The following is a 25862-nucleotide window of genomic DNA, read 5'->3' as shown; positions in this document are numbered from 1 at the left end:
AAGTCTCCCAATTTGTCAGCGGGTCTCCTGCACTCAGCCTCTTCTCATAGAACTTTCTGAAGTGTACAGTGCTTGTGTGAGGGCACATTGTTGTATACACCTTCCACAGCCAATTTAAACATTTGATTCTCCAGTGCTTTTAGTCCTTGCTGAGAGAAAAACAAAGCTGCGAGGAGTCACACAACAATACAGTGCCTGGAATGTACTCCCAAGCTAACTAAATAATGGGTTTTCTTGTTTGCCTTGGTCTTCCACAGTTTGCTCTAAATTTTTAGTTTCATTTGAGATATTGACCAATCATTCATCGTTTTTGGAGAGTTTGCACTAATGAAAGCTGTTTCATTATTGACTGGAGGGGAAAGGTTCTCACTTAAGGGCCTTCTCTGTACGTTGTGCGTCTGGCAGTCTTTGTGCATGTACATCTTCTTCACTATACTGTAGGGATCAATGCACCACTAGGCGATTTCACAGACAGTCTCTCATTCTCACAGCTCAGCTCTCCACACATAATACTATATTATGTTTCTCCGCAGAACCTTCAACAAAGCAGCGAAACTGAAATGACACTCTCACTGAAAGGTGTTTTCATTTTTCAGACATGCTCTATCAAAGTGAATCAAAGTCAACTCCTTCAATCTCTTTTTCTGCTTAACATCTCAACGTACTTGTGACAGGATAGCCGCGAGGCCCTGTGGATCAGCCAGGATTGCATAGTCGCGTACACAGAAGAAGCAGCCCTTAAATTGTTGACGCTCACGCTTAGACGCTCGTCTAGTTGACATTTAAAAGCCAGCTTTACCTAAATTCCTTAAATAACTGCAGACTATCCTACACCCAGATGACCGCAGAAGAAGATGCAGCCTTGGACCAGAGGGCAGGGGGGTGATGGTGACTGCTCCTTCTGCTGCTGTCCAGCCTTATATGTCCAGGAAAAGGTGGACACGCCAGCAGCCATGGCAACTTGGGCAGAGTTGGTGATCTGGAAACAATGGGCCAACAACATAGCCTCTCCCTGAACCTCCTCTCGCATAACTACATAGTTTCACTCACTGCACTGTCAACAGTAGATATTACACTTACACAGACCATTTTGATTATTATTATTACTAGCAAAACTCCTCCTACAGTTGGTTATTACCAGACCTGTGGTCCCTTTTTTCTTCGCTCATGTCGCAGTGTGTTCTGATATCAGCTACTACACACAATGCATGTAATTTGTAAGGATTTGAACAGAGATGTTGATAATCGTCTTGCCCTACGCAGTTAAAACACTAAGTTCTAATTCGATAAAAATGTGTCTAGGACTTCGGGAACAGACAGGCATACACTACAATCATATTAGTAACTATTAGTGAGTTCAGTAATTATTATTACTATTATGTTAATAAGGGTTAAGGGTTAATACTTTACAACTGGACTAATTATTCTACTGATGATGCCCTTAGCTAGAGCGTGTTTCCTTTGCTTTCCTTTGTTTTGTTTTGCTTGAAGAGCCAGAACAACGAATCTCTACCATTGTGTCAAGATCCCTTCCTTACAGCATGCCAGAGGATATAAAATGCTGATAGAGTCCCTCACTGTATCACACTTTGGAGCGCAGCCAGCATATGTTCCATTTCACTGCTCTTGATACTGTAATCAGCATGCAAGTGGTAGTAGGCAACTGCCAGCTACTGAAGTATGAGAAAGTGACTCAGTGGTTGGGAGGCAGCGCAGACAGAAGATTGGAGTCACCTGATTTGGAGGATATGAGACTCCAGGCAGAACATACTGAGCGATCATGGGAGCAAGAGTCGTGAGAGTGCAGTCTAATACTTAATCCTCTAATACTGCTGTCTTTGATTGTCCACTGGAGGGTGATTCATTTTTGAATATTTAAATATGTGAAGTCTGTAGGGTTTGCATACAGAGTCCGGGTGTGCCACCGTGTGTTATATGTCTCAAGCTCTGTGCAGCCATCATCAAACATAAAAGACACGATCCCATCTCATTTGTTTTTCTGTCATTAAAAAATTGTGCTGTTCATTTTTTAACAAGTATTGTCATTATCAGTTGTCTGATTAGCAGACAGCTCTTGCAAGCTGGAAAGACGTCATATGTTTGATGCTGGTGTATGGTGTTGGAAGGGAGGAGAGAAACTGGTGTTGAGAAACTTAGAGTGGGGTTGGCATCTTAATTGTGACCTTTATAATTGTGATGCAATGATTTCATGAGCCATGTCGGCCTTGTACTTACTTATTCTTCCACTAATTACTGTCACATCTGTGGAGTTTTTCCTTGCTACCCCTTAATCTTCCCAGTTCTAAAATTGTGTTATAGTTTATCACTGGTATATACTGTATTCCTACTATCAAAGCAGAATGTTTGAAAAATATGGATGAAAGAATCTATAAGAACACACCCTCTGACTCGGTTTAACTTTGCTGTGTACTGAAATTTATTTTGTGTTTAGAAAGGTTGCATACTATACAGGGTGTTATTAGAGAGCAGTAGTTGAAATGGTTCATTCAAATTGACTCTGCCCTTTTCTTCTGTGTGACCCTCAATTTGCACAGGGCTCAGCGGCATGTACTGTCTCATTGACTAAGTTGGCATCAACTTAGCATTCATCAGCGTTTTGCTAAAGGTCACAAATTACAGTCGAGAGTTAAGATCTGTCTAGGATCGCCCATTCTGCTGATGTCATTCAAGCTTATCAAAAGGACATTAAGATCTGGATAAAATCCAGTTGTGCCTGTTAGAGGTACAAAAACACTGTTTATTTGACTTTGTATTGCTCATTAAGGTGACATCCCATTTTTAATCCATAGGGTTTAATATGTGAGAACATCCTAAAAGTGTTCTGTTGGGTTGAGTTCAGGACTCTGTGCAGGCCAGTCAAGTTCTTCCACACCAAACTCACTTATCCATGTCTTTATGGATTTTTATTTGTGCACTGGTGTGTAATCATGTTGGAACAGGAGGTGCCAACCTCAAACTGTTACCGGAAATTTGGGAACATGAAATTTTCAAAAATATCTTGGTATACTGAAGCATTAAGAGTTCCTTTCACTGGTACTAAAGGGCTGAGCCCCACACCATAATCGCCCCTCCAACAAACTTTCCACTTTCCAAAGTTCAGTCAGACAAGTTGTCCTCCCAACCGCCAAAACCCAGACTATCCAACAGATTGCGAGACAGAGAAGCTTGATTTGTAACGCCAGAGAACACATCTCCACTGCTCTAGAGTTCAATCGCAGCGTGCTTTACACCAATGCATCCAAAGCTTTGCATTAAGTTTAGGGTGTACGGCTTGGGTGTAGCTGTTTCTGTGGAAACCATGAAACTCTCTATGCAATGGTCTTGAGCGAATCTGAAAGAAAGTTGGCGACCTCTGCACACTCTGCAATGACCGCGCTCATGGCCGTGTTTCCATTGTTCTCATTTGCTTCCACTTTCTTATAATACCAATAGCAGTTGACTGTGGGATATATAGTAGTGACTTGTTGCACCGGTGACATCCTATCACAGTATTTACTGAGCTCCCTAGAGCGACCCATTCTATCACACGTGTTTGTAGAAGCAGTCTGCATGCCAAGGTGCTTGATTTTATATACCTATGGCCAAGGAAGTGATTGGAATACCTGAGTTCAATGATGGGTAAGTGAATACGTTTGGGAATGTAGTGCAGATCAGTTATTGTTGGTGCTCATGTTCTGTCTAAAGTGTCGCCGTTGTCCCATGTTGAAGTGACCCTCATTAATTAAACAAACCTCATTTTATACAGCAGAAAATGAGGTTTTCTCCATCCATTATATCTCCTCCGATGAGCTGAGTGAGGTAGTTGATTGCATAACAAAACTCAGTTTTATTACTGTTGCACACAAGACACGTCTCAGATGACAGCGTAAATGGCAGGGTGATGCCATCAAAAACTGAAAGTATGAGTGCAAAAATGCATATGTGAAGTAGGAGATGTCCATCAAGTGACAAACTGTGATCAGCCCAGATTGTTTAGAGGTACCTGTTGAAACTGTTAGAATGAAACTGTCCTTTTTTGACATAAAATGAAAAGCAGTCTGCTTGTGTCGTTCTTTTACCTGTGCTGGCCGCTGGGACCACAGAGATGAGATGTTAGAACTGAGAGGCAATACTTTTTTTTTTTTTGGTTTTCTTTCTGTGAGCAGCAACTAAACACAAGATTATAGCTGAAAGCAGCAATCAGAGGGCAAAGCAGTAGGCACCAGCCTGTACAGCAAGAAGAGAGATGTTTTTTGTTTTGTTTTTTTGACAAGATCTAGAAAGTGTTTGAGCCAATACAGCCATTTCAATATTATTTTTTTACTTTTATTGAAATATGTATCTTCTACACTGATTTCAACTAGCTGTAATAAGCTAAAACTAAATTTCTGTAAGAGTTCATCTGTGTCAGTTCTCTTAAAGATTCCTTTAGATGGTGGGCCTTGTATTTGTTTGTATATACTTAACCCTGAGTCACAATTCAAGTTTGGTTTTGACTGATCAAAATGATGCTTGGATATTACTTGATCTCTGTATTGGTGGCTTTGCACTGATTCTGACTGTTAATAATGGACGAACTCTTGGTAAAAATCCAAAATTCCATGATAACTTTGGTGAGAAGGTTTGGGCTTTTGAACTCTGCCGCAAAGTTCATTGAGGTTCTGAATATTGACTGATTTGAGGAATCTAAATGTTTCTTTATTTATTTATTTTTATTGATTGTACAGTAGATATCAGGAGAAGAACATGTTAGTTTTTGGCTGACTACAGCGTGTCTAACCTTTCCATGTGGACATTTGCATGTTTGCATTGTGTGTGTGTGGGGGTTTCCTGGGGATACTCTGGATTCCTCTTACGTGTCAGGTTAATTGGCGATTCTAAATTTGACATAGGTGTGGATGTGAGCGGGGATGGTTAAGTCTCCATGTTAGAGCTGTGATGGGCTGCTAACCTGTCCAGGGTAAATCCAGCCTCTTGCCATATGTTACTCATTGGCCACCAAGCCTATGCTACTTGAGCTGAAACATCTATGTAGTGATACTAACAGTAAAACCAAGTTTGATTATTAAGATCAGCATGAGCTTTCTGATGAAATGCTTTTTACAATGCTGAAGTGCTTTTTTTTTTTTTTTTTTTTTTTTGGGCAAATTAGAATAATTCAACTATATTTGTGGATTATTAAAACACAAACAAAAAAACATCCATTGTATTTTTCTGGTTTTAAATTATATTCTGGATTTAATTGTGTAGAATTAATGCTTTCCAGACTGAACATAGAAAAATATGTTCAATCTGGAAACCCTCAAACCCACCATATGGTCGGCAGTGAGCAGTGCATAATAGGCACACCTGCGTGGATTGAGTGGTTGAATATACTTGACAAACACCTGTTCTGTATTTTATAGTCGTAATAATCATAAATACAGCGATCACGTACCCAAATATGTATCTGTGACATTGGATAAATCTGTAAAGAATTTACTTGTTACTCACTCCTCGGCATGAGCTAAGTGCTGCTCATTAACAGGGTAGTGGATAGCAGATTTTAATTATTACCATTTTTAAATAATTAAATATTTTTCTAAATTTTGGTACTTAAAGGAAATTTTCTACATCACTTTTGCTCTATTTTTATGTTCGTTTGAAATTTCACAACGCTGAACTACTGACTCCCAACATAGTTTCCATTTCATGTTATTGCATCACTTTGTCTGCCATAGTTGTTATCAGACAAAAAGCAGATGTAGGCCAGTGGAGTAGAGGCCACTTAGTGTAAATTCTCATTAAGAGATTTATGGCTAAAACTGTGCTTGACAATGATAATGAAATCATTGTGGGGTAAGATTTTCTGCTGGGGACTGATCTGTATCCATCAGTGTATGTCATAAAATAAAAATGTTTGGGCAACATCTGCCCGAGCCACAGTTAACCGCTCCCACTGCGAAGCCAGGCCAACTCACAGTCAGTCTCCCAACTTAGTGAATGGCTCAAGGACTGACTGACTGACTGACTGACTGATTGACTAAAGGACCAACTCACTGGTTGACTGAGTCCAGCTGGGAGGGTGGAGTTCTCCTCCTACAGAAGCTGTTTCTGCCTCCATTGATTAGGAAGCCAATTCTTCAAATCTCTAAATGAGGGATGGTACATTCAGAATATTTTCTGTGTTGTACTGAGTCCAAACTGCTGGACCTCCTAACGTAATGACATGTCAGTGTAACTTAGAAGAATTGGCATAAGGATGCACTTGCCCAAGTTCTCAATTTACCAGCTAATGTATTGAGTGCTTGTCTAACCTTGAAATAGAATAAAGAACTGTAAAGATTTTTTTTTTTTTTTTTTTACTCCCTGTCAGCTACAAGTGTAAGTGAATGCCATTTGCTTTTAAAAATAAAGCAGAAAGTGTTAGATGTATTGCTCTGTTTCTGCTGTGGATCCTTTTGAAGCAGAGCTGCTGGAGGACGCTCTACTTCACTGGATATTTTTAGTGTAAGAGGAGCTGTTCTCTCCCTTCTTACAACAAGGACAAGAATCATAATTTCTGTCAGTATCTGTACCCACAAATTGCATTACAGCAGTGTGCATCACCCAAGAGCAAATCCTATAGTCCACACAATGGGTTACAGCTGCAAGGTTCTTTTATAAATGTAGCTGGAAAAAAACAAGTTGATGTAACTGTGAATGTCTCTCATTTTAGACTCTGGGTCTAATGCTTTGTTTTAATCGTAATCAACAAGCACTGCTTGACTACCAGCCCATTAGTTAAAATAGTACTGTGCAAACCTCTTATAACAGCTTGTTCATAGTAATCATGCTGAACTTAAAATAGCAAGGGTCAGTGCAGCTTTATCATGCTGTCCATTGATTGCTATGTCCTGCATGAGCAATGATTAATTCATTTATGAAACATGTGGAGGAAATGATAAGGGTTAGATGAAAGCCTTTGACTTATTAATTATTTGAATTGCATTCAGATTGGTGCAGTGACTTTCTTTCTGCATGGAAATGGGCGAAAGGACACCTTGATACAAAATTTGATATAGTCTCTGCAAGACATGTAAACCTAGTGTACTACTGTATTGTTGAGCTATATATTCCTTCAAAGAATAGAGCAAATATGCCCCACCCATCATTCTTTTGGCATTCCTTGAGTATTTAATTTTTTTTGCATCAGTCATATTAGCTTCAGCTGAACAAAGGGTGTCTCTGTGGCTCCATGTGATTTTCAGATGAATAACCTGGGGCTATTAAAGCAACAATATGCATCATATCTTACTGTGGAAAGGGTCTCAGTTGTTTTGCAACAGCAAGAAGTGGCCGCTCGAGATCCTGATTGGTGCTACTTTTGTTTCTTTAATGTCTGTTTCATATGGACATCAGAATCTCTGGTTTTCTTGTCTGCTACAGCACAGAAGTCACACAGCCAGCACAGGAAGTTTCACAATTTCAGCTTACTACAGCGACCATGTCTCTAGTCGCCTAACGCCAGTGGTTGGGGTAGGGTATTTTGTAATCGGTGCATGAAGGTATATAAGTGCAGTGGAGGTAGGTTAAAAACCATAACTCATGCTGCTCTCCAGTGGTCACTTGCCAAGAAGTCTTTATTGTTTTTAGTGTTGGAGAGTAACTGGTTATATGTAATAGAGTAATTGAATTATAAAATTAATGTACCCTGGTTCTTCCATATCTTACATATTGTGTGGAAGTGTGGGGAAATGCATATAAAAATACAACTAATCCATTAGTCACAGTACAGAAACGAGCACTGCGTATTATTCACAGGGCTGGTTATCTAGATCATACTCACAAATTCTTTCTTCAGGCAAAGTTACTTAAATTCCAGGATCTGGTTGTATAAAGCTTTTACTAAACTTTTACCGGCAAATTTACAAACTAGATTTGAAATTCGAGAAAAGGTTTATAATGTGAGAGGCTTTGGAGAATTCAAATTACCCAGAACTCGAACAACCCGTAAAGGTTTTTGTGTGTCTGTATGGGGTGTGAAAATCTGGAACAGTCTGAGTTTACAACTGAAACAATGCAAAAATATTCGATTGATAGATTTAAATTTCTCTACAAACAGTTGGTCTGGTCACAGTATACTCAATGATGGGTTTTAGTGTGCTCTGTAATGTCTGTTCTCTTACCATTGCTGGTATGGATTCCAAAAAAAAAAAAAAGTGTGCGCATGTATGTACATATATCTACATGTGTGTGTAGATATATATGCATGTATATGTATATGTGTTTGTTACTTGTAGTTATTACTGCCTGTTACCTGTGGTAATGCAATTTATAATTTATATATTCTGTATTCAGTTATGAAGGCTCTAATTGTTGTTTGCGAGCTGCTGTTTAGATGCTTGTATGTGCCCGGGGCTGTTGATGGGTCTGTATGCAATGATGGGCGTAGCTGCGGGAAGTTTGTTTTTTTTGTTGCTGAGTGAGTATAGGGGTGGGATTTAATAAGTTTTCTTTGTCCCACTCCTTTTTCAGGCAATTTTTGTTTTTTGTTTTGTGCATTTTATGTTCAATATAGGTATTTGTTGTGCCTGAAAATGAACGAATGAATGAATGAATGTAGCTGTAATCAGATACTGTAAGAAGGCATGTAATTATAGTTGCTAATCAAAATCATCTGTAATTTCTTTAGTGAGGTGCTTCTATGCAGAAATTCATTCTGTTGCTTTACATCTTTTTGGGACATACTTCAGTGTTTATACATGAAACATTGGATGGCTTACAAAGAGCTTCCAGAATGTACTTTTCTTTTCTTTCTTTTCTGTTGTTTGAATTTGCAACACCTCATCTGCCTGCTCAACACAAAGTAAGTCTGCTATCCCTAAGCCCAGCTGGCCACGCTAAATTCAGTAGCCATGTCATCTAACAAGAAAATGTCTTCCAATGTTTTCTCTTTGACTTTTGAAAACTTCTCCCATATTAACTTTATTAATGTATAAAGCATATAAAGGTTGGCAAACCTGAAGAGCAAATCCTGCAGTGTATGCAGGAATTTCCTACTTTGTTGTAAAGTTTGTTGGAAAACAAATCAAAAAGTAATTATGATATAAGATTGTATATAATAAACGGGGTGGCTCAAGTGGTATAGCGTGTTGTCTACCAACTGGACAGTCAGTGAATGGATCCCTGACTTCTCCAGTCTGCATGCAGAAGCATGCAAAGCACCCTAGATAGCAGACCTGAGTTACTCCCAATGGATCAAACAGAGTGCGAACAATGGAATGTGTGTTTGAATGGGTGAATGAGACAGCTGTAGAAAGAGCTTTGAGTGCTCAACTGAGTAGAAAGACACTATACAAGGGCTAGTCCATTTAAATTAAATAACCTTTCATAAGGATCTTTTACAACTTTTGTCATTATGTTAACTGATTTGTCCTCTGATTGCTTGTTTTTCACCAGTGTACCGGCTAGCTTTAGCTGACTTTACAGTGATAACTTTAGTGAATACCATAGTGTATATACATATTTGGAGTAGCCTGATAGCTACATTTTCAAGAGAAGGTGAAAAATGAAACGCTATCTTTTGAATATTGCCTATTTTAAAAAGTCTGCACTGTGTTTGTTGTAAATGAAGTCATAATAAAGATGTACAGTATTTATGGTGGCTGATTATTACCTGTTTTCTTTGTAACACATCTGAGCTTGGTTGCTCTCAGTTTGTGGAGCTAAATATAAATTTAGTTTGTGAATTGCTGAGATATAGAATTTAACTCCATAGCTGATTTAAAAAGGCCCTCTCTTGCCATTACATGCCCTGCTGTTGAACTTTCCGCGCTCCAGATGGTATCCAGAGGCATACAGTGGACATGAAGGGAACTGACCTTGCTTTCAGTCAGGCAGGGATAAAAGGCTGATGTTTTGCTGAGTGTCAATGCAGGATGTAAAGAGGTGGCAGAGGAGGTGGGGTGTGGAGCGGTTTAGCCAGTTAACATTTTCTCATTGCACATATGCTTTAATGCTGCTGTTTGAACAGTCCTGAGAACTGCTGAAGTCGGGAATTACTCTCAGCTCTCCATTCATACAACATCTACCTTTCAAAATAATAATACACCATGGGCTGAAGATAATAATGCATACTATATAGCTACACTACCTGCTGTTTTACTGACGGCTTCGCTCCAGAGTTACATTCACTTGCATTCCAGCTTGTTAAAATCTAATTGTTGGTCTTTACAATAGCAGTGCTTAGTTTAGAGTTGCCCTGTAATCTACCTTTTATCCCAGAGTGGCTGTTTTTTATGCTCACAGTAATAGCTGCTGATTGTGTAAGTAGAATAAGAGTGGTTTGCATCTGCATGCCTATTTCTGTGACTTTTCTACAAATGCAGCAGAAAAAAATTCAAAGAAATAATTTCGGTCTTTCCAGTGTTGTAAGTTGCAGTGGAGTGACCTTGAAACTCCTGTTGCACTGTGTGGAAATATTTTATACTCAAAGAAAAAGCTATTGTAAATGAATAAAATATATATATATTTATCATTGTGCCACTGTGTTTTTTTTTTTGTTTTGTTTCTTTTTCAGAAGGTTTTGTCAACCTAAAGCAATCATTTCAGAGAGCAATGTGCCGTAGTGTTACGTTATCCTTCAAGGATTGTCATTCGCACTTCTTTTAAGCCTCATTCTGCGTCAGGTTTTTCATTTTGTTTGGAAGCATTTATAAAATCAGGTCTGATTAGGCCCAATATTGTTTTCTGTCTAGCCACCTCCTCAGTTGTTCTGTGACAGACTTGTGCAATAATCCAAGCAGTTGTAGCTCTCAGGTTCTGCTCTGCTGCTGGTGTTACAGTCAGTCATTAGAGCTGTATCCTCTCCAGATGGCTCCTGACTTCCATCATCTCTATTGAATTGTACACGTTCAGACTCCCCAGCAAGCTGCTCTTTGGCCATTTTCATGTCTTAATATTTGCAGGAGCAAACAAACCTAATCTAATGCAGGACTCTGCTGATGGACTAGTGATGGTCAAGGGAGATGGAATTACAGAAATGTTTGTCTACCGTGCTGTTTTAGTGAGCGTGATAAAATACAAGAATATGAGGTTGAACAGAGAGGCACACACAGTCTTGATAAAAAAGGAAAGTATATCCTCCTTAAATTCTAAGGTTTTATGTACCAGGACACATATAAGTATGGTCTGGTCCTTAGTGGGTCTTGGAATTAGATAAATACAACTTCAGATGACCCATGACATATTACACTGTGTCATTATTATACAATCTAAACCAAAATTCAGGAGCAGTCCATGCACATCCTTACTGCTGAGAATAAATAGGAATTTAAAGGGTTAAGTAGCAGCCAGGTGCTGTTAATCAGATCCACATCATTAAGTAATTATCAGCGTCGCCACAACTGTAAGAGCAGATGTTTTGGCATTTTGCTTACTGCAGCATTCAGGAGTGGATTAACACAATGACAAGGAGGAAAAACATCAGCGGTGATCTTATAGAATCAATTGCTGCCCATCAGTCTGAGAAGGGTTATAAGACCATCTCAAAACAATTTGAAGTGAATTATTCTACAATCAGAAAAATTATTCGTGGGAAAAGTCAAATTCCAGACCTCAGCCTGATTGAAATTCTGTGGCGAGATTTTAGAAGAGCTCTGCATAAATGAATGGCTGCAGACCTCCATGAACTGAAACAATGTTGCAAAGAAGAATGAGCCAAAATTCCTCCACAATGATGTGCAAGACTTATTAAGTAATTTAAAAAATAATTAGTTCAAGTTACTGCTGCTAAAGGTGATTCTACAAGTTACTGAATCATGAGGTGCACTTATTTTTTTACACAATGCATTTCCATTTTGCCTTAATGTTAGTTAAACAAACGATGACAGTGTGATATGTCAGGCGTTGTTCGTCTCAGGCTGCACTGACCTAATTTTAAGGCCTCGTAAAATCCAGGATGAGTTTTCACTGACAGAGGGTGTGCTTTCTTTTCACCATGACTGTGAGTTTTGTCTCATCTTTTCTCGAAAGCAGAACTGAAGAAGTGTTGAATGCTTTCGAGTGTTTGCATGAGGATCTAAGTGAAAAATTTTCTCTCACACTACTGTAAGCTCAGGGATTATCATTATCCTTCTGGATTTCATCATGTGGTTTCGGCACTACTTACTCTCTGATGTCACCGATGCTACTGACAACTTACTAAAGCGACTGTTTCTGCAGACCCAGTCTCCACAAAGTATTTGTCATCACAGGTAACTGTTGCTTTTTGGATGAGACGGCCTCTGTTTTGAGAAACGTTCACAAAAATGCAAACATTTTCTGCTCCCTCCTTATATTTAGCGTGTGGTGGGAGATGCCACGGAGCCTGCTGTATCGTCAGTCTGGGGGTCTCTTGCTGCTTGTCTGGAAGAGTGTATCTGTGGAAGTGCTGGATGACAAAAACTCAGTGGGACTTCTCTACCAGCCTGCATAGAGGAGAGCTCATGCGGCGCCATTACCCCTTCTTCTTTGTGCTCATCTTTTCCACTTTGTTTGAAGAAAAACTCGTAGAAGGAAAGGAGCTATTGGAGAGGAACTCACGTCTATGACAGAGGCTCCATCACAGACGGTCTCATTCATGCCATCATTATAGAAAATTTACTTCGCAGACTTTCTCTGCTTCGACTCAAAGGGGGACTGTGGCTCAGCACAAAAAAACTCATTGTTTCCGAGTGTGGCTGAAGTCTGAATCCTGTCAGTGTGAAGACTTGAACTTTTGCCTTTATATTCAACCATGGAATAAAATACTAAAAATTCTTTTGGTGTCACAGTACATTTTAGAACATATAATCAAAAAAAACATCAGATAGTCAAGTGTTAATTCAGAGCATAAATGTGTCTCTTTTTGATTTTCAGCTAAATATCTGGATATATAATATTTAGATCAGCAGTATGAATGTCTCCAGGTTTAAATGGATTTATCAGGCCATTGCCGATAAACTACCCAGGCTATAGGTCGTTTTATTTTTTCATTCATCTCTATGTAAAATTGAAGGTCAAGGAAAGCTGGAGGAACTCAGTCTCTTTCCTTTTTTTGCACACGCCTAAGAATACCAGAATTGACTCACCCTAATAGCAGTAAATGATAAGACACCCACTGATTTGTCTCACACTGAAGTCTTCTTCCGGAGGAGAGTGCGAACAGGGAGAAGTGAGAATAATGATGCAGGGGTGGGGGGTGTTTTGACTTGTCTCCGTTATTCTTGCCAATTAGAGAGATTTGCACTTCTTTTCCCCGCGCTCTTCTCCTGAAAGGTTATGTTTCTTGCCTTAGTTCAGCTAATTTTACATATACTGCAATCAGGCAGAAGCTCTTCTTGGGGTAACACTTTAATATCAGAACAACTCAGAAATGATGAGCTGCTAAGGCAGAGCACAATGCACATTCAATTCCAGGTAAAAATGCCCCCGCAGGAGGTAATTGTGAGGATTTGTTCTGCGCCTTTAGGTGTTATATTCGGCCCCTGAGATTTCCTTTTCACAGTTTTGACCTGAGTGTTGTTGGAGAGCGCGTTTTAATAATGACCTGTTGACATAGACGCAAACACATTGGAGCATTGATATGACTTCACAATCTCTCCTTCTGTGTCTTCCAGGAGTATAGGTCGGTCGCAAGGCCGTTATACTACCCACCAAGATGGTGGCCTTATCGTTGAAGATTTGCGTGCGCCAGTGCAATGTGGTGAAGACGATGCAGTTTGAACCGTCCACCCCTGTGTATGATGCCTGCAGAATCATCAGAGAGAGAGTCCCTGAAGCCCAGACAGGACAAGGTTGGAGGATGATTGGTGAAGCCGAGTTACATAATGGAACTTTATGGGCTTCTACATTTGTATTCTCTGTTGCTTTTTCTGTTTCAGCCTCGGATTATGGCCTCTTCCTGTCTGACGATGATCCCAGGAAAGGAATCTGGCTCGAGTCTGGAAGAACCCTGGATTACTACATGCTGCGAAACGGAGTAAGATTTAGTCATATAGTCCTGGGTGGAGAACTGTCAGTGTCAGTTATGGGTTCTTAAAGTGATCTATATTTTCTAGTGGAAGCCGAGACACTTATTCCTCCCAGCTTGCTGGAAGCGGCAGTTTACGGCTGAGGATGATTAGTAGGGCTGTGGATGTCATCGCGTTTCCTTTGCTGTTTTCTCAGGATGTCTTGGAGTATAAGAAGAAACAAAGGCCACAGAAGATCAAGATGCTGGATGGTGCCATTAAAACTATCATGGTGGATGACTCAAAAACAGTTGGCGAGCTGCTCGTCACCATATGCAGTAGAATAGGTTTGTATCTGTGCTATGAGTTCGGTGAAGATTAATCATGTCATGCCACCACCCAAAGCTTAAATTATTCATCTTCTGTTTTATTTTTAGTCAAAGGCATACCACTGACTTCATCTTCAGCTACATTAGGAGACTATGTTATCATGTGCTGTTTAGTTTGTATTTGAAAAGCATATTTGTCTATGCTTGATAAAGTCCTAATCGTGTTTTGCTTAGACCAATGTGGACATGATTCATCGGGATAAAACAAGCTTGTTTCTAATCAGCGACTTAAGTATTCTTCCTAATGCCCAGAAAATGCTGTCACTCTTTGTCATAGAGGTGTTCCCTAAGCTGTATATTTCAATTACAATGAGCTGCTCCCATGCCTAATTGGGTGAGGAAGAGAGGGATGTGTGTCTGGCAGATAGCTTTATTGGAAAATGTTTATTTAGAGTAGGGCTTTCTGCTTGGCTTCTTCTCCTCTTCAGCTTCAATTTTACTTTGCTGGCTCTATACCAGCTTTCCTGAACTTCTGTTTCAAAGCAAAGAGAAATGGATAAAAAGAGAGTTGCAACAGTATTGCAGTGATGCTTTTCTCTGTCGTGATTATTGAACCACTTACTTGAAGCATTTCCACCTCCTAAAAAAAACTCCCTGGCTAACTTTTCAGGAATCACCAACTATGAGGAATACTCCCTCATTCAAGAGGTGCCAGAGGATAAGAAGGAGGATGGGATGGGGACACTGAAGAAAGACAGGACCCTGCTGCTGAGAGATGAAAGGAAGATGGAAAAGCTCAAAGCAAAACTTCACACAGATGACGACTGTGAGTGCAAGCTTGAAAAAGCCAAAATGCTACTGGAATCTTGATGGCTTTACGGCAGCCATCTGACTCAACACCATCATATGGACGTGTACTTTATCACTCGAATCAAATTTATTGCATTGACATATGAAAGTTAATTAATTTTGTGTTATCTTTTTCCCCCAGAGGACACCAAAAATGTTTTTGCAAATGTATAAATCAACCTTCAACTAGCTTTCGTCTCAGCAGAAAATAATGCAAATGAGACTCTTCACGGCCCGTCAGGATTTTCACTTCCCAGTATTAAATTTGGTAGATTTTTTGTCAAAGCTGACGGGTCTGCAGTTCTCAAAATCCCTGGTTAATTTCACTATTACCATCCTCCTCTAGTAACATCTTTGTAAAACTGAATGCCTGTTCATTTTGATGTATTTAGTAATGGAGCATGTGTATTGATTGGGTAGTGAACTGGCTGGACCACAGCAGGACATTCAGAGAACAGGGGGTGGAGGAAAGCGAGACTCTACTGCTCAGGCGCAAGTTCTTCTATTCAGACCAGAATGTGGATTCACGGGATCCTGTTCAGCTAAACCTGCTCTATGTTCAGGTAAACCTGTTACACACATCTTTATAATAAGATAGCAAAAGAGAGAACAATAAGAGAGAGACCCGAACCAAGCATATGAAATATTTCAGACACAGGACCCAATAACTGTGTCGTCTTTGTGCCTGTAACTTCTGACCAGGCCCCGACAGACTGAAATGTGGTTAGCTTAGATGTGGTCCCGACAGGTTTGACTTGTTTCTTCGCTCTTACAATACAACAGCACAACAACACGGAAAGTTTGATCACCGGATGATGAAAGTAATATTTTTGTTTGGCTAATGTCTGCGGCAGAAAAAGTTATAAATAGTAGTAGGACAGAGTTATTCAGAACTTTCTGTTTGCTTGGCATTGCTCACAATGCATAATGAATACGGTCTGATAGAGCTCTATCCATCCATTCACTTTCTTCCACTTATCCAATTCATTTAAGGCAGGCTGGAGCCTATCCCAGCTGTCGTAGGGCAAAAGCCAAGGTGCATGTTGGACAGGTCGCTACTCTGTCACAAAGCTAACACAGATAGATAACCACTCATATTCACACCTACAGCCAATTTAGAATTGCCAGTTAACGAAACCAGGAGAACAAGCAGACTCCCAACCCTCCCAGTACAGTGGCTGGCAAAAGTATTCGGCCCCCTTGAACTTTTCCACATTTTGTCACATTACAGTCACAGACATGAATCAATTTTATTGGAATTCCACGTGAAAGACCAACACATAGTGGTGTACACGTGAGAAGTGGAATGAATGGCCCAGGATGTGAGTGGGCGTTAAGGCGTCTGGGGAGGGAACTCAAAAATGTGGTGTATGCTGTACAGTGCAGCGAGGAATGCCCAGACCTCTACATTGGAGAGACCAAACAGCCACTTCACAAGCGCATGGCACAACACAGAAGAGCCACCTCCACAGGACAAGACTCAGCTGTCCATCTGCATCTTAAGGATAAAGGACACTCTTTCGAGGATGCCAATGTTCACATTTTGGACAGAGAGGACAGATGGTTTGAAAGAGGAGTGAAAGAGCCATCTATGTCCACTGTGAGCGACCATCTTTGAACAGAGGCGGGGGTTTACGACACCAACTCTCTGCCATCTATAATCCAGTTTTGAGTTCCCTTCCCAGACGCCTTAACGCCCACTCACATCCTGGGCCATCTGACCTCAGGAATTCACATGATAAGGTGGGCCCAGGTTTCACAATGAGCTCACCCGAAACTCTGGCTGATTGGGACCCACGCCCAGTTTCCCACCTTGGCTCAGGCTATTAGAGGATCATCAGGGGGTCCTTTTGTCCCTCTTTGGGGGGATACTCCCACTAGGTTTAAATCTGGGACTCCCCACCATTTGACCTTAGAACTGAAGAAGCTTCTCGGATGAGAGGTGAAACGTCTTCAAGCAACTTAAAGAAGTCCAGACACTTTTCTTTGCAAGCTCCTTTGACTACGATGACCTGGATGACTGAGAACCTTCACAGACAATGAAAATCATACATGATTCCAAATATTTTTTACAAATAAAAAACTGAAAAGTGGGGTGTGCGTAATTATTCAGCCCCCTGAGTCAATACTTTGTAGAACCACCTTTTGATGCAATTACAGCTGCCAGTCTTTTAGGGTATGTCTCTACCAGCTTTGCACATGTAGAGACTGAAATCCTTGCTTCTTTGCAAAACAGCTCCAGCTCAGTCAGATTAGATGGACAGCGTTTTCAGATCTTGCCACAGATTCTCGATTGGATTTAGATCTGGACTTTGACTGGGCCATTCTAACTCATGGATATGTTTTGACTTAAACCATTTCATTGTTGCCCTGGCTTTATGTTTAGGGTCGTTGTCCTGCTGGAAGGTGAACCTCCGCCCCAGTCTCAAGTTTTTTGCAGACTCCAAGAGGTTTTCTTCCAAGATTGCCCTGTATTTGGCTCCATCCATCTTCCCATCAACTCTGACCAGCTTCCCTGTCCCTGTTGAAGAGAAGCACCCCCAGAGCATGATGCCGCCACCACTATATTTGACAGTGGGGATGGTGTGCTCAGAGTGATGTGCAGTGTTAGTTTTCCGCCACACATAGCGTTTTGCATTTTGGCCAAAAAGTTCCATTTTGGTCTCATCTGACCAGAGCACCTTCTTCCACATGTTTGCTGTGTCCCCCACATGGCTTGTGGCAAACTGCAAACGAGACTTCTTATGGTTTTCTGTTAACAATGGCTTTCTTCTTGCCACTCTTCCATAAAGGCCAACTTTGTGCAGTGCACGACTAATAGTTGTCCTATGGACAGATTCCCCCACTTGAGCTGTAGATCTCTGCAGCTCGTCCAGGTGGACGGCCTTGTCTTGGTAGGTTTACAGTTGTGCCATACTCCCTCCATTTCTGAATGATCGCTTGAACAGTGCTCCGTGGGATGTTCAAGGCTTGGGAAATCTTTTTGTAGCCTAAGCCTGCTTTAAATTTCTCAATAACTTTATCCCTGACCTGTCTGATGTGTTCTTTGGACTTCATGGTGTTGTTGCTCCCAATATTCTCTTAGACAACCTCTGAGGCCGTCACAGGGCAGCTGTATTTGTACTGACATTAGATTACACACAAGTGCACTCTATTTAGTCATTAGCACTCATCAGGCAATGTCTATGGGCAACTGACTGCACTCAGACCAAAGGGGGCTGAATAATTACGCACACCCCACTTTGCAGTTATTTATTTGTAAAAAATGTTTGGAATCATGTCTGATTTTTTTTTTTCCCACTTCTCACGTGTACACCACTTTGTGTTGGTCTTTCACGTGGAATTCCAATAAAATTGATTCATGTTTGTGGCTGTAATGTGACAAAATGTGGAAAAGTTCAAGGGGGCCGAATACTTTTGCAAGCCACTGTATATTCAAACCCAAGACCTTCTTGAGAACACAGTGCTAACCACTGCAGCACTGTAGTGCCCCCTATGAAATGTAACATTCCTGGGATTAAAAAACTGGAGAGATGTGATTAAGGCAGTATAGCTCAAGTTTGAGATTTTTTACAGTATTTTAAACTAATAAAATACCTTTCTTTTTCTATCAGGGACACTACAAACCACTTTATGGGATGAGCCATTTAGGTTTCACACATTAGACAAGCAACAGCATGTTGTACATGCTACATAATTATACACCTAACATTTGCATACCACTGGAGTGCAGTGGCTAGCACTTTCGCCTAAATGCAAGTACATTACACATCATGTGTTGTCGACAGAAGTCATGTGTTAATTCCTTAAGCAACCGTTCATCCGTTACAAGAATGATAAGGTTTTATGTGCAAATTTCGGTTTTCCTGTCAGACCAAAACAAACAAAATGAGATTAGCATTGTTTGGTTTATTTTAATTCTAAAGATTAGGTGTACATTTGCTAAATATGAAATAAACTGTAGCCCTTTTTGCACAAAGAAATTATTATTTATTTAACTCCCTTCACTCCTGTTTACTGAGGGACTGCGCTGCAAGCCTCTGGACAAAATGCCGCCAATTTCCGTACAATGGAATTAATAGGACGTGAAGCAGCTCGGGGAATGGCTCTGGTATCAGCATGCATGTACGCTGATGCTAAATGCTTTCACTGATGAGAGCAGCGAGCGTAAATCAAAAGCAGAGTATTCGCACACAGTATAAAACAAAACAGGGAATTAAAAGAAGCTAAAATGCTCCATTAAGCTGAATGGAACTACAGAGCCTGTCAGGGTTTGTCACTACAAACAAGGCTTTTATTAAAAATCCACTATTTCTATGAAATATTGATTATTGCAGCTTTAAATCACCTTTTAATTGTAAACAAATAACAAATAAACATGTTTTTCTATATACAGACATGTACTCCAGAAACACATCACTAGCCAGTAGGGAGGAAATCCCCCCACTGACATCTGGAGATGAACAGCAGGGTGTGGAGTGCCCAGACAAACACACATACTGTACAGATGTACCCTCTGAGATTGAGGGAGAGCTCGAGAGTAGTGTTAATGCATTGGATGCTCCCCCTCACAAAAATGCATAATCTCTGAAAGCAGCAGAGATGTATATCGCAGCTGAAATGTATCTATACATATATAGTTATTTATATTTGACTCTCCCGTCTTTTCAGTTCCTCCTTCCTTGGAAGTTCTTGAATATGTTCAGAATTGACATCCTGCCATCCACCCTCTCTGTCTGCTACAGATGCTCTCCTCCCTTCTATCTGTCTGTTCCTGTTGTTGCCTCTATTTTTTTGTACCCTCCATTTCCTTATTTTGCAGTTTCTCTGTCTCCACTCCCTTTCCATCGCTTACACATTCTGACAGTCGCATACATCCCCACCCTGTTACCCTGGCACACATTACAACACTGTGTGTATCATGCTCTCCTCTCAACACAGGCTCATATTTCCTTTCACAATAACAACTCCGCCCCCTGCCCTTGCCCTCCCCCATCTATCTTTCCCGCGTTCTCTCTCTCTCTCTCTCTCACACACACACACACACACACACACACACACACACACACACACACACACACACACACACACACACACACACACACACACACAGACGCGCGCACGCACTTGGCTCGGCACAAGGCAGGAGCTCTAATTTGTCATTGTGTTAAAAAGACCGAACACAGCCAGAAGAGTGGATCATACCACAGGCTGCTCTTGCTCTTTCTCAGTGTTCCTTTTTGAATTTTTTTTAGCCTACAAATGTTCCTCTTCGCCCTCTGTCATTCATAATTCCAGCAATTCTTAGAAACTCTGTACTATTATTGTGTAACTGTTCATGTAGTTCATGACATCATTGCTGGTCACTATTTGACAGGACCCTCCTGCATATTTGCAGTGATCTCATATATGTATTCATGATTTTAAGCTTACATGATTTCAAACTCAAACACCCTATTATGCCCACACACACACGCGCGCGCACACGCACTCTCACACAAACATTAATGAAAGCTCTGCCAGTAAAAGAGTAATCTTCTTTACCACTTGACCGCTCCCTTTGTATTTATCCTAAAACCAGCATAAATCTCCATAGCAATAGTATCACCCACTGAGTTTTGCTTTTACATTTAACCCTTGATCACTTAATCAGATGTATTACATGTGTCAAAAGTTGGCATATTTCAGCACAGGGTCAGGTTAAGAATTTGTCTTCAGGACTTGATATTCTACAGGATGTAACACAGTTATAATGCTGATATTTTAGGGGTCAATTCAACCTTTACCGCACAATACATATAGAAAGAGAAGAGGAAAAAGGAATCCATTATTTTTAACTGGTTTTAATATTTCAGTCAAGCACTGCTATTTGACTATATACCTTTGCCATCATTTATTTTTGGGGCTATGTGTGCTGTCTGCTCTGCTTGGCCAGAGTGGAACAGTTGACCTCAGCGTTGTTGCCTCAGGCTGTATGTGTCACAGCTTCTGATGTCTTGTGCTTCACTAAAACCAGTTCTTGTATCACTTACCATATCTGCTTCGAGAAATTCGGGGTCTGTCTTCACTCTGTTGCCTTTTTACAAATATGGTATAATATTTATCCGACTGGTTCTGTGCCTAATGTGACCATTAATCTGAAATCAGCCACTGTCAATTAATTCTTTATCAATGGTCAGCTCTTACAGAAAGTATAAAACTAGTAATGAAATGCATAAAAATCAGCTTCATTCATAATTTGCCATCACTAGCTCACATGCAGCTGTGTGCCTGTCAATTTCCAGTAATGCACGTACACAATGAAACGACTACAGGCTAAACAGCATGCTGTATTTACATTGAATACAGTGACACCAGATATTTACCTCACTATACAAGTTATATTATCCAACAGTAATATTCTGATTGATGATTATTTGAGAGTCGAGCCATCATTTCTGAGCCAAAACAGCAATTGAGGATGAACCCACTTTGGTTTCTGGCTGAGTGACAGCTGTTACATTTACTCTGCTGAATATTGACTCCCTTATCTCATTGCGTTGAGGAACAGTGAAGAGCATACTTTGGATTTGCAGTCAACCTTCACTTTCATTTAAGTAAGGGTTTAGTATCCACTGATATGAAACCCCATTAAGTTTTTCTAAATCAGATTTTGTTTAAAGAAAAATTAAATAAAAACATAAATGAAATACCATGTGCATGCCACAGCTGTTCTAAATTAACAGCAAAAAATAATTAGCAAGATTATTTTTTATGTTTCTTTAACGGTTAATCAACCAGAATGCGCAACGTCTAATGAAATGTATATTTTTAATGCTAAAATATAATTATGGTTGTTATGAATGAATTTTCAAATTTACCGTTTTACAAAATAGCAGAAAAAACTGTAAAGCATCTTATTATTTTCTAATTAATTACTTCTTTTAGTTGTTTAATGTTACGCTTGATTAATTTCTGACTTATCAGACAACTCCAGTGTACATACCCACTCAAAATTAGGTATAAAAACATGAATTTGTTATTTACTTAATAAATACCAGTACACACACACACATGGATGGATGGATGGATGAACTATGTTTTACACATTGTAATACCTCTCCATGATCGTCTGGTGCAATTGCCACCTAAATATTTTTTCTAAATACTTGTGAACCAACTGGTCGAAGGAAAACTCGGTGTACAGTGAACAGTGTGTAGCGGAGTGAATGGCATGTGTGAGGGCTAATTTTAGAGTGTCTTCTGTGTCCAGCAAGAGCTTATGTACTCCACAGTGAATTGCACTTGGGAAAAGACTTGATTGTGAGTAGAGGAGATTGTTGTTCTCATTACAGCAGTGAGCTGCTGCTTAGTGTTTCATTGATGTAATGGGACGTAAGAATGTATCAAGTCCACGCTGTGTACTGATATGCTAATGCTAAGAGCATGGATGGAGCCTCTATCACCAGCAAGGCCTCTCAGCTTTGCGGCGATTAAATTTGCTACAGTGAACTCGAAAGAGAGAGAGCAGGGGGCAAAGCTGACTGCCCCCTGGAGCACACAGGTACAAGCATTATACAGAAAGGCTTCTGCTTCTGTGTCACCCTAAAAGGTATACATATTATAAAGAGCCTGAAAATGTATTGAATCATAAATGACATCTCAGTAGCACCAAACAGACATAAGGGTTAAAAAAAAATCCTTCATTAGATTGCTTAACACCATACTGAGGACCATTCTGTGATGCAGACGGGTACTGTGAAAAACTGGTGCATTTTTGCGATATCCTTTCCTTTTTAATAACACATAACTGAGTGTGATGACAAATACTCGAAACTGTTACATTTGAAAGCCGCCAGAATTGCTTTCATTGTCACAAACAAATTTTATTTGGCTCCCCTGTGTGCCTTAGTCTGAGATATGATGTATATTCTCTAGAAATGCACTTAGTCACTTAGAAGACTTCATTCTTGATGCTACAGTGCACGCAAAGCGCACAATGAATTGTTCATTGGAGAGCTCTGTTTGTGTCCTGGATGTGTGTTACTTCCTTACACTTATCCACCCATACCTCTTTTCATGTCTCCTCCAGGCTAGAGATGATATATTGAATGGATCCCACCCTGTCTCCTTTGATAAAGCATGTGAGTTTGCGGGGATCCAGGCTCAGATCCAGTTCGGACCCCACGTGGAGCACAAGCACAAGCCTGGATTCCTGGAGTAAGTTTTTATTATGAAGAAGATGCCTTGATACGAAGATTCAGAATACTTGTTTAGCACATGCTGTACTTTTATACACAGGCTTATTTCAGCTGTATGGTAGCTATTCCCTTCCATCAGTAATGGTTGTTACTTCAGGGATTTCCTCCCATGGAAAGCTCAGGGGTGATGTCAGCTGTTACAACTGTTTCCTGATATGTAGGCAGTAAGGCAAAAATGACCTCATAATTAGAGGTATGTTAGAAAAAGGAAATGCCTGTAGCTGAAACCAGTTAAAATGTCATTTGTCTCCGTAGCCTGAAGGAGTTCCTACCTAAAGAGTATATCAAGCAGAGAGGGGCCGAGAAGAAAATATTCCAAGTATGTACATTACACTTCTCAAATGCAGCATGCAAAAAGTGTAGTGTGTTCTCTGTTGAGGTGTAAAATACTTACATAACAGCCAGTACATGACATTTCAAGCATATTTACATATGTACTGATAGGTTTAAGTTGGAAATGTAACTGTTGTTTTCCAGGAACATAAAAACTGTGGAGAGATGTCTGAGATAGAAGGAAAAGTAAAGTATGTGAAGCTTGCTAGGTCCCTCCAGACATATGGAGTGTCCTTCTTTCTCGTGAAGGTAAGCGTTAGCAGGCTTTTTTCCCCCCAAAAAAATACATTTTTATACAATTAAAATAAAAATATCCTCACCTTCTCACAAAATAAGGTTAATTGTAATTGGGTCTTTCATAAGTTACAGTTGATGAGGGATTGTTATACCTTTTAGATTTAACTTATTTAAGTAAAGCTTTAAATAATCTGGCTAAACTGGTGTATTTGTTTCTTTCCCTGTTGTTACTAAATGTGCTAGTAAAAAATGCAGTCCAGCGATATGAAACTAAAACCTAAAACAAATGTTAATTTAATGATACAGGCATGCAATGCTTTTGTTCTAAAGAGTGGCAGCTACGACCAGAAAGCTGCCCCAATATGCAGAGTGTTGTCACACAGGAATGAGAGCTTGCTGAAAACACCAAAAAGCCCCATTATCACAACAAATCAGAGTCAGAATCGGAGTGGAAGCGTGTGCGCTTGGAGTTCAGCGCTGTGAAATACTTGTGACAATAGCAATTCTGCTCTGTTCTGCTTTGGCAAACACAAAAGTGGAATGGAAGTGCAGCATGTGAATGGGATAAAGTTGCAGCAGGTATTATTAAAGCTCTCTGACAGCGGCCCATTTGGCTACGGACTTGCAGGAAAGAGGGAAAAGAGTGAATGTGCAGTTGTCTGCTGGGGTCTTAATGGACGATAAATGGAATGTTTGGCCCCATAGTTAAAGTACACTGCAGGGTTCAAATTATCTTTGTGTGCATGGAAGAGTGCATGTGCATCTATGTGTGCGAGCGCTGTCTGTGCTCGATGAGGAGATGTAGTGATGGAGGTTTCAAGACTCTTAAATAATTCACTCCAGCTGCACTCTGCTCTTGACGCTTGCAAGGGCAAAAGCATAGGCCTGGCTTTGTTGGAGCATTTAATGTAACCTTCCATTTCTCACCTATGAGTGTCTAATCACTGCAGGTTTTAGGGCGAAAAGCTTTGTTTTACTGTAAGTATGTGTGTGTGTCACGTGGGGGAAAAGTAAGAAGCATATTTTCCCTAACCGATAACCAAGGTTAAGCAGTTTGAAATGATATTATACTTTCCACTTGAGATTAGAATACCACACTTCCTGCTTGAATGCGGCCTTGGTAATTATAACATTGAGGTGGCGTACCCTAAAACAATGGAAGTTTTTAATAAACCTTTGCACAAAGATATCATGATCACTGGGATAATGTTATCTGTCCTTGTGTTTAAGAGCAGTGAGCTTGAAAAGCTCTTCTACTTATTGGCCTTTGTGTGGTTCTCAGGGCTTTTCATTTTGACCCTGTGATAAAAACAACAAAAGGATTGGACACATTAAACATGAGCAGTCTGCACTCCCCGTCTCTGCTCACTGCTAATTTTTGTTTTGTCCTTCCTATTCCCCTTGGAGGGGAGCCAAGTGTAGGCTTGGCGTCTCAAGTGAGCTGTAATAGATTTTCAGTGGGCAGATAGTGGTGGGGCAGTGGAGCTGGTCAGACAGAGAGCTGGTGGAATAGCATGTTGCTGTGCTGACAGTCTGTGGAGACCCTGCTCAATAAAGCAGCAGTTAAACAAGACTGAACTCTGCTGGGTCACTTCGCAGCTGCCCTTCTCCTCCTCCAAGTGGGGCTTCAAGCCACAGACACAGCCATGTGTATTACGGCAGCATCGGGAGAACGGAACAATGATCTTGCATTTGCGCCTTGAATGAATCATCTGTGTAGGTGTTTAAGCACTGACATAAATGTCGTCTGATGTTTTCTTACTTGACAGGAAAAGATGAAGGGTAAAAATAAGCTGGTCCCGCGGCTGTTGGGGATAACCAAAGAGTCAGTAATGCGGGTGGATGAGAAGACGAAGGACGTGGTGCAGGAATGGCCACTGACAACAGTCAAGAGATGGGCAGCCTCCCCTAAGAGTTTCACCTTGGTACTGTGTCCTCAGCTC

The 25862-nt window shown here is 40.4% G+C and overlaps 1 protein-coding gene across 3 annotated transcripts in view; it reads left to right on the top strand.

The window, feature by feature from the left end:
• tln2b (talin 2b) overlaps nucleotides 1–25862 on the top strand; it is a 95993-nt gene that overhangs the window by 29376 nt on the left and 40755 nt on the right. For all 3 annotated transcript variants that reach the window (XM_086298675.1, XM_086298674.1, XM_086298673.1), the window contains exons 2-10: nucleotides 13599–13775; nucleotides 13863–13960; nucleotides 14149–14278; nucleotides 14931–15086; nucleotides 15530–15672; nucleotides 23181–23308; nucleotides 23605–23668; nucleotides 23827–23931; nucleotides 25689–25844. In XM_086298675.1, coding sequence (XP_086154801.1) covers nucleotides 13640–13775; nucleotides 13863–13960; nucleotides 14149–14278; nucleotides 14931–15086; nucleotides 15530–15672; nucleotides 23181–23308; nucleotides 23605–23668; nucleotides 23827–23931; nucleotides 25689–25844 — 1116 coding nt within the window. In that variant the 5' untranslated portion in view covers nucleotides 13599–13639. The remainder of the gene's footprint in view (nucleotides 1–13598; nucleotides 13776–13862; nucleotides 13961–14148; nucleotides 14279–14930; nucleotides 15087–15529; nucleotides 15673–23180; nucleotides 23309–23604; nucleotides 23669–23826; nucleotides 23932–25688; nucleotides 25845–25862) is intronic.

The sequence above is a fragment of the Aulonocara sp. 'chitande type north' Nkhata Bay genome, linkage group LG7 (genome assembly GCF_057382095.1).
Source record: "Aulonocara sp. 'chitande type north' Nkhata Bay isolate Kocher_YH1m ecotype deep benthic linkage group LG7, A_spYH_male_GT1.1, whole genome shotgun sequence".
NCBI lineage: Eukaryota > Metazoa > Chordata > Actinopteri > Cichliformes > Cichlidae > Aulonocara > Aulonocara sp. 'chitande type north' Nkhata Bay.
This window is presented reverse-complemented; position numbering and strand designations above follow the sequence as displayed.